The sequence below is a fragment of the Eptesicus fuscus genome, chromosome 6 (assembly GCF_027574615.1).
Source record: "Eptesicus fuscus isolate TK198812 chromosome 6, DD_ASM_mEF_20220401, whole genome shotgun sequence".
NCBI lineage: Eukaryota > Metazoa > Chordata > Mammalia > Chiroptera > Vespertilionidae > Eptesicus > Eptesicus fuscus.
Genome location: NC_072478.1, coordinates 105,851,426 through 105,867,171, shown reverse-complemented (window position 1 = coordinate 105,867,171; position 15,746 = coordinate 105,851,426). Strand labels below are relative to the sequence as shown.

The window sequence follows — 15,746 nt, the reverse complement described above, 5'->3', positions numbered from 1 at the left end:
TTTGGCCACGTCCCCGGCCACGTCGCGCCCGCTCTCGCCATCTTCGCCGCTTCCTCTCAGGGGCCGCCGCCGCCGCCGCCGCCTGAGCCGCCGAGCCCCCGGGCGCCGCGCCGACCGCCGCCGCCGCCATGAACATCTTCCGGCTGACCGGGGACCTGTCCCACCTGGCGGCCATCGTCATCCTGCTGCTGAAGATCTGGAAGACGCGCTCCTGCGCCGGTGAGCGGCGGGCGAGGCCCCGGGAAGGCTCGGGCGCGGGGCCGGGTCCCCCGGAGGACCCGCCGACCTCGGCCGCCCCACGGCCCGCGGGCCTACGCCGGCCGGACACGCCCCCTCGGCCGGCCTGGCGGGCGGCGGACCCCGGGCGGCCTGCGACCCCCTCTGGGTGGGCGCTCCGGCCGGGGCGGGTGGCGTGGTGCGGGGCCCCGCTCCGCGCTGGGTCCGCTCCCGAACTTGAACCTGAGCCGTCGGGGCGGAGGAGGCGCCACCCCGGCCGCGCGCGTCCCCGTTCTGCCTGAAAAGTTTGGCTGGTGGGGCGGGGGGCAGTCAGGCAGGCGTGTCCCTCGCCCCCGGCTTAAAGGGGGCGCCTCCCCGGGGGCCTGGGCGGGGGTCCGGAGGTGCGGGGACCCCGCGAATCAATGGGACGGGCGGGAGGAGGATGGGCAGGACCGCGGCCGGCTCGGCCTGACGTGGCAGCCGGGCCAGTGCGGTCGGTGGCGCCGGCGTGGAGAGAGGTCACCTCGCCCCGCACCCTGCCCCTGGGAGGACCGGCCTTTGGGTCAGGGTGTCGGGTCCGACCTGGCCTGGGAGTTCTGCGGGCATTGCCGCACCTCTCGGGCCCGGGGTCGCGCCCGTCGCGGGAAGGGGGTGTGGGGAGGGCTCGAACGAATTGCTCGGGGACCATTCGTGCTGCTTTGAGACATGGACTAGTTTGTCAAACTCCCAGCGCCTCCGTCTAATAACGGGTTTAGGCCGCCGTGCGGCGCCCGCAGGGGACCGCCTGGGTCTCTGTGGTCGCTGTGATCCCTCGCTCCACGTCACCAGTGAGCTGGCGGCTCCCTCCCCGGGGCGCACCTCTCCTGCGGTGCTGGCGGCAGACAGACAGACAGACAGACCTTCTCGCCGGGGACTCCTGCACTTGATCAAGCCTAAGCATTTCAGAATGGCCGCTTTTTAAATGACTTGTCAGACTTATTTTTGGCGCCATGGCCTCCGTGAAGTAACTTTTGGTGGATTCTAGAACTTAATTGTTGCGGAGGCAGTAAAAGATGGAGTCCTCCAGGACCTGGGTGGCAGAGATTCCATTTACCGGGATGGATTCCTAAAAATGTCCACATCTAAAGTAACACCCCATCTTTGATTGCTGTCCTCGGGCCTCACCTCTCCCCCTGGCACATAGCTGAGATCCAGGAAGTAAGCAAAAACAAAAAAGACCTTTGAGCAGTCAAAATGGATGTTACAAAGTCCGTGTCCTGAAACCAGCGTATCAGGCTTGGAGGCGATCCCTCGGTTTATGCCTAGTTCTTAGAGGTCCGGTTGTATGATTTCCGATGACAGCAAAGTAATAGCTGGGAGAGCTGACACTTGAGCACTTGCTATGCACTGGGCAGTGAGCTCAGTGCCTGAGGTGGCTCATCCCCTGTAGTCCTTAAAATAACCTTCTGAGGCAGGTGCTATTGTTCCTGTTCCGTGGAGGAGGAACTGAGTCTGGGGAGGTGAGAAACTTAGTGGTAGAGCCAGGATTAAAACAGGCAATCGGTAACTCGAAATTAAGGATTTTGAAATACCTGTTTATTTTGTTCTAAGTCATTTCAGTGTAAATGTTTGATGCCAGACCAGTTGCTTAGGTCATTTTTTGTTGCACTCAAAATTATTTTTCCTGCTTTACTGAGATATAATTGACATATTGTGTTTTGTGTACAACATGGTGATCACAGTTTAGTTAACATCTACCACCACGGGTAGTTACAGTTTTTTTCCTTGTGATGAGAACTTTTAAGATCTGCATTCTTAGCAACTTTCAAATATACAACACAGTATTGTTAACTATAGACACTGTGCTGTACATTACACTCTGGGACTTACTTATCTTATGACTGGAAATTTATACCTTTAGAACACCACCCATTTTGCACACCCCTCCCACACACACCCAGGAAATGTTACTTTTAATCTTTATTTTTACTCCAAAATTTTTGGATGAGTCTCTTCATTTTCTTTCACTTGTTTCTCAGAATCCCTGCCTCTGTCAAGTCATGAAGATGAAGCATGATGTCTCCTAAATGTGTATGTAAACTAAGATGTTGGACAACCTTAGATAGAAAATTCTTTTTTAATCCTCACCCGAGGATATTTTTTCATTGATTTTTAGGAAGGGAGGGGGAGAGACAGAGAGAAACATCATGTGGAAAAGACATATTGGTTGCCTCTCAAATGCACCCTGACCAGGGCCCAGGCTGGGGAGGAGCCTGCAACCAAGGTACATACCCTTGACCGGAATCAAACCCGGGACCCTTCAGTACCCTTCAGTCCGCAGGCTGACACTATCCACTGAGAAAAACCGGCTAGGGCTAGAAAATTCTTTAAAAAAAAAAAATATTTTATTGATTTTTTACAGAGAGGAAGAGAGAGGGATAGAGAGTTAGAAACATCGATCAGCTGCCTCCTGCACACCCCCTACTTGGGATGTGCCTGCAACCAAGGTCCATGCCCTTGACCGGAATCGAACCTGGGACCCTTGAGTCTGCAGGCTGACGCTCTATCCACTGAGCCAAACCCGTTTCGGCTAGAAAATTCTTAAGGGAACCTTGAGTAATAAAGAAAAAACGAGTTTGCTCTTTTGTTTGTTTGTTTTTTAATATTCACTATTTTCATTTGAGAGATTGAGGAGCATTTAGGAAAATATAAAATACTTCAGCCAAAATAATTAGGGAGATAAATAGGTGAATTCCATTCGTGTGTGTTTGTCAAGTGTTCCTACAGTTAAACCTGTAGTTATCGGGCATTATGAAACTATTGCCCTTGTCAGACTTAGGATCATTTTAGTTCTTATACTTGAGATTTCCTAACCTTTTAAAAACCACAATCATGAGGATTATTTCTTCAGAGTTAAATGCTAAATTTGACTAGCTGCTTGGTTTTTCCATCCTAAATTATAAAAGTTGTTTAGAGACTTTTGAAAGAGTAAGAATTTGATATGAGTTTCTCAAATAACTGGAATAGGAGACATGTACATCCAGGTTGTGTTTCTCACTTTGAAAATACTAGTGTTGGGGCTCACTTTAGGAATTTGGCACCTGTTTTGAACATTCCTTCAGTTATAGAACCAGAGGGCTTTTTTCTCTCAGGTCAGGGATGAGACAGGCTAGTAAGGAAGTTGGAGATTGTTTTCCTGACAGTCTAATTTGAGAACAGCTGCCTTAAAGGACCTATCTTAAAGTGGGGGCAGAGGACTTGATCTTGGTTTAGCTCTGTTTGAATTGGCATTGTCCTTGTCTGTGTCTGCCATTGTCATTACAGAGGGGTGCCCACAGGAAATGTGAGTTTCTCATATTCCTGAACAATCGTTGCAACTGGATCCACAGTTTGCTCAGGTTATCACTTTATTCTTTTCCTAAACACTGACCCGCATAGCCTCCAGAGAACAAGCCTGGGTTTGTAGCTACATTTTCCTGTAGGCTGATAGTTTTTAATAGTGCTGTGTCTGTTTTACAACAAGCAGTGTATAAAACCTCTAGAAGAAAGGTATCGGACTTTGCTGATGGACATAGAAGATGAGCTGAATGTACGTTCAAACTCTAGTTCTGGGTGGGACCAAGCAGACTGGTGAGGAAGCAAGAACATATGTCTCCCCAAATTAACTTATTCAGAATATCATCAAAGTGAAAAGACAATGAACTGAGAGAAATAATCTGCAAGATATCTAAGTGACAGAGGGTTAAAACCCTTAAGATACTCCTACAATTAAAAAAAAAAAACTGTTAGAAAAATGGACAAAGTTGGCAGTTCACAGAAGGGAAAGGCAGGGTGTGAAATAAAGGGTACTCTCATCGGGTGTTAGTGAATGGGTAAGGTGGCACAGCCTTTCTAGGGGAAGTTTGACAGTGTACCACACTTCAAGTTGCATATATTTTATCCCAGCAATGCTAGGGAATCTGAACAACAAAATTTGTAATGTGTGTGAGTAAACTTTATATAATTATAAAGACATTTATTGTACCTAATAAGTACAAAGCTGCTACTTCCTAATCGGGATCCCAGGCCAGAAAGAATAAAGGAGAACTGTGTGAGTGTCCTCAAATTCCACAGAAGCAGTTCCTGCTTGGATTCTGCACAGCGGGGCAAGCTCCAGCCACGCTGCCGTCCCTGTCCTCTGCCCCATGCTCTGCTGGGGGTGGGGGTGGGGGGCGGGCTCTCCCACCCTCCGGGTGGCAGTAAATTAGGGCAGAGCCCGGAGCATATTGCCCACTTGCAGTCACAGAGACACAGTATGACTTAGAAACTCTTTGGAAGTATTATCACAAAATGAGAATCTACCCCATGACATGAAAATAAAATGAATTTCATTTTCTTTTGTCCATTTGTTCATTGACTTAGCAAATATTTTCTTAACCTGCTGTGTATCAGGCTTAGTGCTCAACACAGATAATACCAAACGGAATAAGGCACATCCTGGGCCTTTGAGGATGTCCGTGTCTAGTAGGGGCTGGGGGAGAGGGGGACAGGTGACCAGGTCCTCACCCTGTATTTTATAAGTACTGTAATAGGAGCTGGGCAGCAGCTGGCGTGAAGCAGTTCCCATTATGTAATAAACAGCACTGAGGAGTGGGTCTTCAAAGATGACTTCCAGAGGGAGTGATATTAAGTTGGGTTGCAAAGGGGAGTGGGGAAAAGCAACATGATAGTCCCTGGTCTTTAGTATAGGAATGTTGAAACTGGAAGACAAATTTCAAGTCTGAATGGCTTTCAAAGTTTCATTAGAATAAACTTTTTGCAGCAAAATTTGCCCATATGTATCCTATAATTCTTTTATTTAAAATATTGGAGTGAATCGTATAGGAAATTCACTAACATTTATCTTTCAAGGCTCCTACAAACACCAGATGGGAATCACAGAGCCCCTGTTCTCCCCCTTCCCATCGTGTCATCTCTCCTATTCTGGGTCAGCGGCAGCTTCGTTGGTTCTCCTCTTCTGTGGAACATTGAACTTTAGTAGGAAAATTAAGTTTCTCATTTCTGGGAGAAAAAGCTAAAAAGAGCAGTCTTACTGTCTATAGCTCCACTCCTAGCCTTGAGGTTGGTTACTATTGATGGGTCTGGCGTCATTTCTACTTAGGTGTTTTTGTGAATAGGCTAGAACTGCAGTTATTCAAACATAGGAAGTAACATCCTTTGATCCAGGCATTTAATTTCAACAAGCTGCAAAATTGTTCTGTAAAACACTATTTTTTAAAATGTGATTTTGCCCTGGAGAGGTGGCTCGGTTCGTTGGGGTGTGGGTGTGATTCCCTGTCAGGACACATACCAGGGCTGCAGGTTCAGTCCTGGTTGGGACACATGCAGGAGGCAACCAATTGATGTTTCTCTCTCTTTCTTCCTCTGTCTCTAAAATCAATAAACATATTCTTGGGCAAGGATTTTACATTCTGTAGGTGTATTGCTAATTTCCGTGCAGTAACAGATCTGCACATGCTTAAATAAGTTTAATGGTGTGAGATTTGCAGTGTTGATGAGGGGGGGTGGGTTCTGTTTCCTTAATGAATTCACTCAGTCTCCAACATCTGAAACCCTTAGTGCACGTCCTTCATCACAAATATTTGGCCAAATGTCGATATCGGAAAAGCCCAGTGCATGCTGTGTGTGACCTAGACTTCCCCAGCTGACTCCAGTTGTGCTACAATAGTACTCTGGAGGTGGAAACAGTTTCAAGGGGTTAAAAAAAAAGACTGCTGCTTTTGAAGACTGGCTGTGTGAGCGTGAGGTTGGTTGTATGATGAATCTAAGAGATGGAATTTTAAAACATTGTAACGTGTCCAAGTCAGTGCTGCCCTCACAAAAGAAGTGGCCTTGGGGCCATACCCGGGCTGATGCTCAGACTCCTACCTGAAGCAGTGTTCCTCGTTGCCTCGACCAGAGTCCAGCTCCATCCTTGAAAGATTTGTCACCACGAGGCCCTGTTTCCTAATGGAAAGAGAGGTGCTAAAGGTGACAGATGAGCTACAACACTAAATAACAGCAGACTAAAGTGACATATTTGAGAAATAAATGTTCATTTGGACAATGTGCATCCTGGTATATTGGCTCTGGCCTAATTAAGACACTTTCCTGAGTCACCCCATCATACTAAGACAACAGTTGTTAGAACCTCCCCAGAGGAGCATGTTCAAGAAGGTGAAGGGTGAGAAAAACGAAAACTCACTTATTTAGAGTCATCCCAGACGTTAGCCGTGGCCCCTGGTGTCCCATTCCCAGATCTGCTCTCTGCACAGTGTCACCTACATGGACCCACGCTCTGGGGCTTTTCTAACACTTCCTTTTACTTCTGTAGGTATTTCCGGAAAAAGCCAGCTTCTCTTTGCACTGGTCTTCACAACTCGATACCTGGACCTTTTTACTTCATTCATTTCATTATATAACACATCTATGAAGGTAGGTATGGCATCCAGTGGGATGTATTTCATCCATAATTCACAGACCTATGGAAACATCATTGAGCATTTATTTTCCATTTCAGAGCAGTATCTATTTAATTAAATGTTTTGCACTTAGAAATTTTTAAATCTTAAGTTCCTTGAGTATGACAAATTTCTAATGCTCTTGATAACCCTATAAGAAAGAGGGGTAAGCCCTGACCAGTTGGCTCAGTTAGTTGGGCATCATCTCCAAGATGTTGCCAGTTCGACTCCTGGTCAAGGGCACATGCCTGGGTTGCAGGCTCCATCCCTGGTAGGGGGTGTGCAGGAGGCAGCTGATTGATGATGTGCTCTCACATCAATGTTTCTCTCCCCCTCTCTTTTCCTCTCTCTCCAAAAATCAATAAATTACTCTTTGGAAAGAAGAGAGAGAGAGAGAGAAGGAGGGTAACTTCTATGTTTTCATGTAGCGGGAAATTAGACTCCTGGGAAACCCAGCAAGTTGGTTCAGGACGAGGAAGGAAAGCCCGGGCTCCGCTGCGGGGCCTTTTTTGCTGCTGAGGGCCTGTGTTAGGCCTTTACCACTTTTATTTCCCCACCAAGTCCCTGTTTCATAAACTTTGCCGTATGCACCATCTTTATTATTTTTGCCGAGCTTAAATGTGCCATAATTTACTAAATATGTATTTAAACCTTTTACTTTATCCTCACATTAGCATCAGTGCTACCTTTAGTGTCCGTATATTTTCCCCAATTCACATTAAACAAATGTATGACTATTAAAATACAAAACGTTTTCATATACTTAACACCCTGTGCAGCACTGGGGGCTCCCACTCCACACTAGGAGAAGCAGAGTGCCCACAAGGTGGGGCATTTCCCCAGCACCGAGGACAGGGCAGGAAGCAAGCAGAGGTCAAGATCTGGTGGGGAAAGGAGACCAGCGGTCGCCAACCTTTCGGACCTCACGGGCCACCGGTGGTCATCCCAGAGCTGCATGAATGGCTGTGACTTGTGATGGGTACTATGGAGGGAAAGTAGGGGGCGCTCAGGGTGTGAAAAGGAGTCTGATTTCATTCATTCATTCATTCATTCATTCATTCAAGTGCTTAGTGAGTGTGTGCCAGGCACTGTTGTAGGCACTTGGTTATTAGCACAGCCAAGAAAATAATGTTTAAGCTGAAGCTTATTGATGTGGTATTTATGTTTTGGGTTTTTTTAAATTATTTTTGTTAATCCTCACCTGAGGATATTTTTCCATTGATTTTTAGAGAGAGTGGAAGGGAAGGGGAGAGACAGAGAGAGAGAAACATGGATGTAAGAGAGACACATTGATTGGTTGCCTCCACACAAGCCCTGATCAGGGCCGGGGATCGAGCCTGCAACTGAGGTACATGCCCTTGACCAGAATGGAATCTGGGACCCTTCAGTCCTCAGGCTGAGGCTCTATCACCTGAGCCGGCTAGGACTTGGTGTTTTATTTGAAACAACTCCCCAGCACTTTGTGTTCAAAAGCATTTTAATAAGCACAGGTCAGAGTAGACAGCAATATTTGAGCCTGTCATCTTTACTAAAAAGCAAATTGGAGCCGCCTGTAATCATTCCATTCTTCATCACTAAGTGATGGGCGCTTAGTCATTAGGAAATTGGCTTACTTACAAATGCCTGTGTCCCTGCTTGTCCATGCAAGTTAAAACTGCAGGCATTAGAAGTGTGTGAGCAATCCTCTCCCTCTCCCTTCCCCTCAGGATACCTAGCCTTCAGAAGAATCCTGCTTGGTTCTAGTTTCCAAGCACATCCTAAGAATCAGAGAAGTACGAGTCGAGTTTTATGTGCTCATAGCTTTTTACTCTGAGTACCAAAACACTGATGAGTGGAGGAAAGGGGCTGCTCTCCCCAGAGGCTGCTAAGCCCTTATGGACTTAATCTGGTCTGGCCACAGCCTGGATGCTGGCGGGAACCCTGGCAGCCGTGTTCCTCGGCCAGATGTTCTGCTGGTGGGGACTCTGTGTACATTGATTTTGTGTGTGGCCAGAACTCCCAACAGTATAAGATTGATCTTGATTTTTTTTTTTGGTAGTTCTTTGGTGTTTGGATGGGTATGATCAACAATTTTAATATTTACTATTTGCAAATACAACTCATGACAAGGTGCCAGGGACAGTTTAGTGTCTTTGTTTTGTTTTGAAGCAAAACCAAAGGGCTTGATGATGGCTTTCGTTGTCCTGTTATGTCATTTGCCCAAATGCTGCCCCTAATTAAGTTGTGCAAGGTGCTTTTCCTAAGGAGTAGCACATGCAGTGCAGCTGGTATCCCAGTTGTCTTTACTCACAGGCTAACCCTGCTTTTTGGTTCCTGAGCCTAAAATTCTGCTGTCTGAAAATTGGTGTCATTTCAGAATGTCAGAGTTTTCTTTTGGATTGGATGACTGTGCAGGAACATCTATAATAATAAAAGCATAATATGCTAATTAGACCGGACGTCCTTCTGGACGACCTTCCAGATGAAGCCGGGACTGCGAGGGAAGCCTGGGTCTCGGGTGCCAGAGGGAAGCCAGTGCCAGTAGCTGGGGGAAGGAAGGCCTACTCTTGCATGAATTTCGTGCACTGGGCCACTAGTATTACATAATTACAAACCTTGAGTGATGCAGCTGAAATCACTCCCTGCAGCAGGTTTTTAAAAAAATATATTTAATTGATTTTTTACAGAGAGGAAGGGAGAGGGATAGAGAGTTAGAAACATCGATGAGAGAGAAACATCCATCAGCTGCCTCCTGCACACCCTCCCACTGGGGATGTGCCCGAAACCAAAGTACATGCCCTTGACCGGAATCGAACCTGTGACCCTTCAGTCCACAGGTCGACGCTCTATCCACCGAGCCAAACCGGTCAGGGCATAAGCAGCAGTGTTTTACTGCCTACACTTACTTTTGGTTTTGGTTTTGTTATGTTACCAAAGTTTCATAGCAACAATCTGAAGTTCAGTGTTAAAGGAATATAATTTAAGTAAAAACCATCATCTTATAAAGTTTAAGATGAGTTACATTAATTTATCTTTAAAAAGCAGTATTAAGAAATATTACGAAGCTGAAAGAAAGTACATTGGTTTTGAACTGCATTGAACTTTGCATTCCTTTTTTTTCTTAAGCTACATTCTAATAGTTCAAAATGGGATTTAAAATACATTCTTTGGCAGTTTCTTATAGTTACACTTATACTTAACACATTGCGGACGGATCATGAGAATTCTCGTGTTTTCTGTTCTAAGGCTTGTGGCCAATCATGAGAATTCTTTAAAAAGATATTAGCTTGTAAGAATATGTAATAAATAACTTCAAAATGCAATGGGTATTTAATTTTAAAGCGTGCCTTTAACGTTTATGTAAAACGTTTTTTGAACTCACTCAATAGAAACTTATCTGACCACTGGGTAAAGCTAGCAATAAAACTACTGGTCCGCAGTGTGTTAAGATATGATCCAGCAATCCCATTCCTAGATACTTACCCAAGAGAAATGAACAATCACACAAAAGCCTGTACACAAATGTTTATCGCAGCTCTTATCCCCCAAGCCGGAAACAGCCCACCTGTCCTTAACTGGTGCGTGGATGAACAGACTGGCAACTCGCACAGTGGGCTGCTGCTGCTATTCAACAGCAGAAAAGAGTCGCTTGTTTTATTAATATTCCAACAACATGGATGGATCTCAGGTGCATAATGCTAATTGAAAGAAGCTGGTCTTAAAGTCAGCATATTGTAGGATTCCATTTTTGCAGCATTCTAGAAAAGTAAAAACTACAGAGACCAAGGATTGATCGGAGATTGCCAGAGGTCAGGCCCTGGGGGGAAGGCTTAACCACCGAGGGGCGGCATGAGGGAATTTTGTGGGGTGACAGTACTGATCTGTTTCTTGATTGTGGCAGTGATTATATGACTCATAGAACTGTATACCCCCCCAATAAAAAGTGAACTTTACTATACTTAAATTTTTTAAGATATGTTTTTATTGATTTTATAGAGAGAGAAAGGGAGAAGGAGAGAGAGAAATATCGATGAGAGAGAATCATTGAGCCAGCAAACCAGGCATGTGCCCTGATGGGAATTGAACCTGCGGCCTCTTGGTGAATGGGACCACACTCAACCAACAGAGCCACACTGGCCAGGCTATATTAAAATTTTAAATGAAAATAATCCTATATAATAAAACCCTAATAATAAAACGACCAAACGGCTGAACAATTGGTGGAACAACCAGTCACTATGACGCACACTGACCACCAGGGGGCAGACGTACAGAGGGAGACGACCAGCGGTAGTGAGGTGGGGAGGAGGGGCTGGGCTAGTGAGCAGGCAGTGCCAGGCTGCCAGCCAAGGCAGGTGCCAGGAGGGGGCCCCCGATTGCCCCGCTCGCCAGTCACCCCACAGATCAGCCCTGATCACCGGCCAGGCCTAGGGACCCTACCCTATATATTGGGAACAGTCTCAGATTTAAAAATTAAAATCTGACAAGGCTACTCTAACTGAAAAAACAGGATGATGCAGTGATGACATGCATGGACTTTGGCTTGCACATTTTGTGGTCAGCCCTGATTCTGACACTTATACCTGTGTGACAAAGCCAATTCTCTCTGCTTCAGTTTTTCCACCATACGAGGGGAAAATGGTACCACTGCCTCAGAAGGATCATGTTATGTATTACTTTTTATAATCAGGGCGAAAAAGTGTAGCTGCCCACACAACAGCAAGATGCCTTTCACCTGCATGAAAAGTATGGTCACTGGTGCATGCAGCGTCCCGGATTGCGAGAGGGATGTCTGTCTGCCGGCATCCCCTGAGGGTGCAGACTGGGCTGAGGGGACCCCCCCCATGAACGAATTTTGTGCACCAGGCCTCTAGTGTGTGTGTGTGTGTGTGTGTGTGTGTGTGTGTATGAATGAATGATGTAGACAACAAGAGAGTTGGAAGCATTGATGACCTGGTGTTTTTCTTTTGCTTTAGCTTATCTACATTGCCTGCTCCTACGCCACAGTGTACCTGATCTACATGAAGTTTAAGGCAACTTACGACGGAAACCATGATACCTTCCGAGTGGAGTTTCTGGTGGTCCCTGTGGGAGGACTCTCATTTCTAGTCAATCATGATTTCTCTCCTCTTGAGGTTAGTTAAGAGGTTATTTAGTGGACACGTCTCGTTCCCTAGGGAAATAGACCTGTTTGTAGACAATGTGGGTTTCGGTGTGCTTTTTCAGTTGGCAAGCTTCTGGTGCAACAGAAACTCTTCGGTATACAGAAATGGTGGGCAGAAGTTAACCCCAGGTAGTCGGCTTTTGAGGTACCAAACACTCTGCCTGTCTGCATGTTTGCTGGACAGGATCTTGTCCCCACTCTAACCAGCTTTGTTTCCCTTAATGTACACGTCGATACTGTCGGTGACCCCTAAGCAGCACTGCTGCTCTGCTCCTCAACTTGAGGAAAAGGGGTTTGCATGGTGCCCTGGCACTGTGAGGCTGTGGCGGCCCCTCAGTGCCCAGGCCTTCCCTCAGCACCTGGGGGTCAGTTACTGCGCTGCTCTTGGTTCTCTGATGGTGCTGCAGGCCTGGGCTCGTGAAACACTCCAAGGACTGCTCCCGAGTCCTGCCGTCAGCGTGCATAAAGTACCGTGTTGGGCAGAGTTTGCATAATAACAACTCCGATTTCTTCCCTCCTTTGGTTTAACCCCACCAAGAGAGCCTGAAGAATAAGAAAAATGGACTATGTGGAGAGACTGGAAAGGAGGCCAGTTGGGGAGGAACAGTGGCAGTGAGGGAGTGGAAGGGGCCTGGGTATCAGTGTGGTCCACCCTGGCAGGAAGCAGGGTTGACTCGCGACCCTAGATTCAGACTGGGACAAGCTTATCCAGGAGAAACATCCTCCGTGTAGATTCGCGGAGATTTGTACAGGGAAGAATGCGACGCTGGAGAGACGAGGTAATGAACCTTCATAGAGGTAGAGGTGTCCAAGGTGACCCAGCTTGTCACTGGGAGTGTCCGTGACTTAGGAAATTGCTCAGCTGCTCTGTCCTGGGCTCAGGCACCCCGACTCCCCGCTTCCTGTACTCTTCACAGTAACACCAGCGTGTTTCCTGTGATCCATGGTGGGCGCTGGGTGCTGAAGGAGCCTCTGCTTTCCCTACAGATTCTGTGGACCTTCTCCATCTACCTGGAATCGGTGGCCATCCTTCCGCAGCTCTTCATGATCAGCAAGACCGGGGAGGCGGAGACCATCACCACCCACTACCTGTTCTTCCTGGGCCTCTACCGGGCGCTCTATCTCGTCAACTGGATCTGGCGCTTCTACTTTGAGGGCTTCTTTGATCTCATCGCTGTGGTGGCCGGCGTTGTCCAGACCATCCTCTACTGCGACTTCTTCTACTTGTACATCACAAAAGGTACGCCCTGTGCCCTGCCCTGTTCCCTCAGGGCTCCCTAGCCGCACGCTTTTGCTCTGGCACTAGCTTTATGAATCAGAACCGGCTGCAGAAAAGCATTTAATGGACTGTGAAATTCAGTCTGGATCCGGTTTTAAGTCTTTCTTCTTTTGGCTGTAGCTGTATTTTTTTACAATGGCATATTTTCATTGTCAAAAATTCAGTCAGAACTAATAATTCTGAAAACAGTCGCCTGAAATCCTGCCACTCAGAGATCCTTATTACTGTTTCAGTAAATGGAATTCCAGATCTCTCTGTGCGCATACACAGATACATGGTTAACTACACCTAATCTGCCTTTTCCCACTCACAGTTGTTCATGTCAGTAAATAGAATGTACGTGATTTTCAACATTATGTGTATTACCATAATTTCCTTACTCAGCCAGTTGATGGATATTCACACTACCACTGCTATTTTGCTATTAAAATCCAGTGCTTAAGTCAGCATCCTTGTATATGTACATTTTTGCATTTATGTGAATGTAGGAATGTGAACTTCACAAAACTCAGGTGAAAACTATGGTCCTTGCTGAGGGAAAAAAAATGCATATGCATATTTATGCATATAGTTTTAGGGGGTTCAGGAGCCCCTGAACCCAGCTGTAGATGCTATATAGTAAATTCCTAATGGTGTTGTTATTGCTGGTCCCAGGGCATATTTATCCCCCCTTTTTTGTTAAATGTGTTTTTATTGATTTTAGAGAGAGATGAAGGGAAGAGGAGAGAGAGAGAGAGAAAGAGAGAAAGATCAATGATGAGAGAGAACCATTGATTGCCTCCAGCATGCGCTCCCCTCCCCCCTCGCCCCCACCCCCGTCCCCCTGCCCTGGGGATTGGGTCCGAAACCCTGGCATGTGCCTTGATGAGGAATCAAACCGTGAGTTCCTGTTTCATGGCTTGACTTCAACCACTGAATCACACTGGCCGGGCTCTTATCCCTTTTGTAAGGTCCAAATTTTTTAGACATAGTGATAGTTACTTCTTAATATATGTTGACTAGGGAAGAAAGTCATAACAACTGCTGTGAATGTAGCAACAATTTCAGTCAAGTTTGTGTTTCTTAACTATAATTGAAAACCCCGGTATATGTGTGCGTGACATTTTCATAGTTGAGCGGGCTTTGTTTGTTGACACCAAAATCCAATGACTGTTGTTTGCCAAAAGCTTATTTCCTTGAACCTGATCTTGACCCCTGGGAATGGGAGGAAGGAAACCGTGAGCTTGTCCATGTCAGTAATCTTTGGTTTTCCTCTCTCTCAAATTCTAGTCCTCAAGGGAAAGAAGCTCAGTCTGCCAGCGTAAGTGCCAAAGACCATCACCAGCATCTGTCCTTCAGGGCGCTCGGACAGAATTCTTACCACAGCAAAGGCACAAGATGCTCGACACGGAAAATCAGAAACTTCACTCTTTTGTTGCAGATAGTCATCAGTGGCTCTGTGAGAACCAGAGGAAAAGAACCAGGAGGTTTCTGTTTAATGCATCTTGCCTTATCTTTTTTTATTACTATGTACAAAGATTTTTTTACACAAAGAAACTTAATGCTGTATTAATAAATTCAGTGTGTAGCTTCTATTGGGGTAGTTCCAAAAGTGAAGATTTTGTGAGAAATAGTGCAAACTTCTTTTTTTTTTTAAATTCTTTGAAACTTTTGATTCTTTGTGTCTGCAATGAAATCGTACTCCTTGACAGTTGGTAGATTATATATTCTTCCATCTATCAAACTTGCATTCCACTATATTTATTTTTTGCCAAAAGATGAGTCATATTTGTTTGAAATCTGAGACGCTATGTTCAATTTGGTGTATCTGTTCCAATTTCTTCACCGGATATGAAAGCCCTCCCTTGGACATCACAACACTACTTTTAAGGCTGGTAAGGATGACATGCAGTCCATGGTTTTCTCACCACAGAGATTAAGAGTCTGACTGTGGACCGAGTCTCATTTGAGAGTTACCAAAGGCGCCTGCGTTTGAGACTGTCCCCGGGGTTCTGGCTGCCACGTGAGTGCAGGGTGCGAGGGGCACCGATGACGATTTTGGATCTATGACTTGACTCCTCTGAGGACTAGAACGCAAGGAGTCACCTATCACTTTAGTTTACAGTTCCGCAAGATTGCTACAACCATGTCCATGCTCAGATTCCAACACTTGTTCAAATCACTTCGGGTAGGAAAATGATTGACATATTTTTAAATTGGCAGCACCAATTACCATTCCTTATATTCTTACTTTTTTGTTTTTACTGAGCTCTTGCATGATTTATCTTGTGTTACCACCTTAATAAACATTTTATTAAACATAGAATAAATTGTCTCTTTTTCATGAACTAGGCTTTTGGAACATCCTGTGTCAGGATTATTTTTTGTTTTTCATTTGGCAACCAAAGCTCTATACAGGGCTGCAAACGTTTGTTGTCCACTTAATAATCTGAAACTTTCTGTAGTTTGTGGAAAAATTGGAATTTTTCATCCTGATTTTGCCATTAGGTGGATTTGCTACTTTCTTTTGACTTAAGCAGAAGCATATGAATGCACCGTAAAGTTAATGTTAAAGTATCGAACACTAACAGCACTTACCACAAGAGGGGCATACGCTTGCTGCTGCATCACAGTTCCTCATGGAGGAAGGGAGATGGACGGGTTTGTTTTA

The 15,746-nt window shown here is 45.8% G+C and overlaps 1 protein-coding gene across 2 annotated transcripts; it reads left to right on the top strand.

Annotated features, from left to right (window-relative positions):
- The first annotated feature begins 2 nt into the window (after positions 1-2).
- KDELR2 (KDEL endoplasmic reticulum protein retention receptor 2) lies at positions 3-14,670 on the top strand. Of its 2 annotated transcripts, XM_054718228.1 has the most exons (6): positions 154-219; positions 2,235-2,286; positions 6,548-6,648; positions 11,630-11,788; positions 12,805-13,057; positions 14,366-14,670. In XM_054718228.1, exons 2-6 carry the CDS (start codon positions 2,283-2,285, stop codon positions 14,398-14,400), a joined length of 552 nt encoding a protein of 183 aa, XP_054574203.1. In that variant the 5' UTR covers positions 154-219; positions 2,235-2,282; the 3' UTR covers positions 14,401-14,670. The 2 variants fall into 2 exon arrangements, with proteins under 2 accessions (XP_008154221.1, XP_054574203.1); XM_008155999.3 differs by lacking the exon at positions 2,235-2,286 and having other exon boundaries at positions 3-219.
- The last annotated feature ends 1,076 nt before the right edge of the window (positions 14,671-15,746 follow it).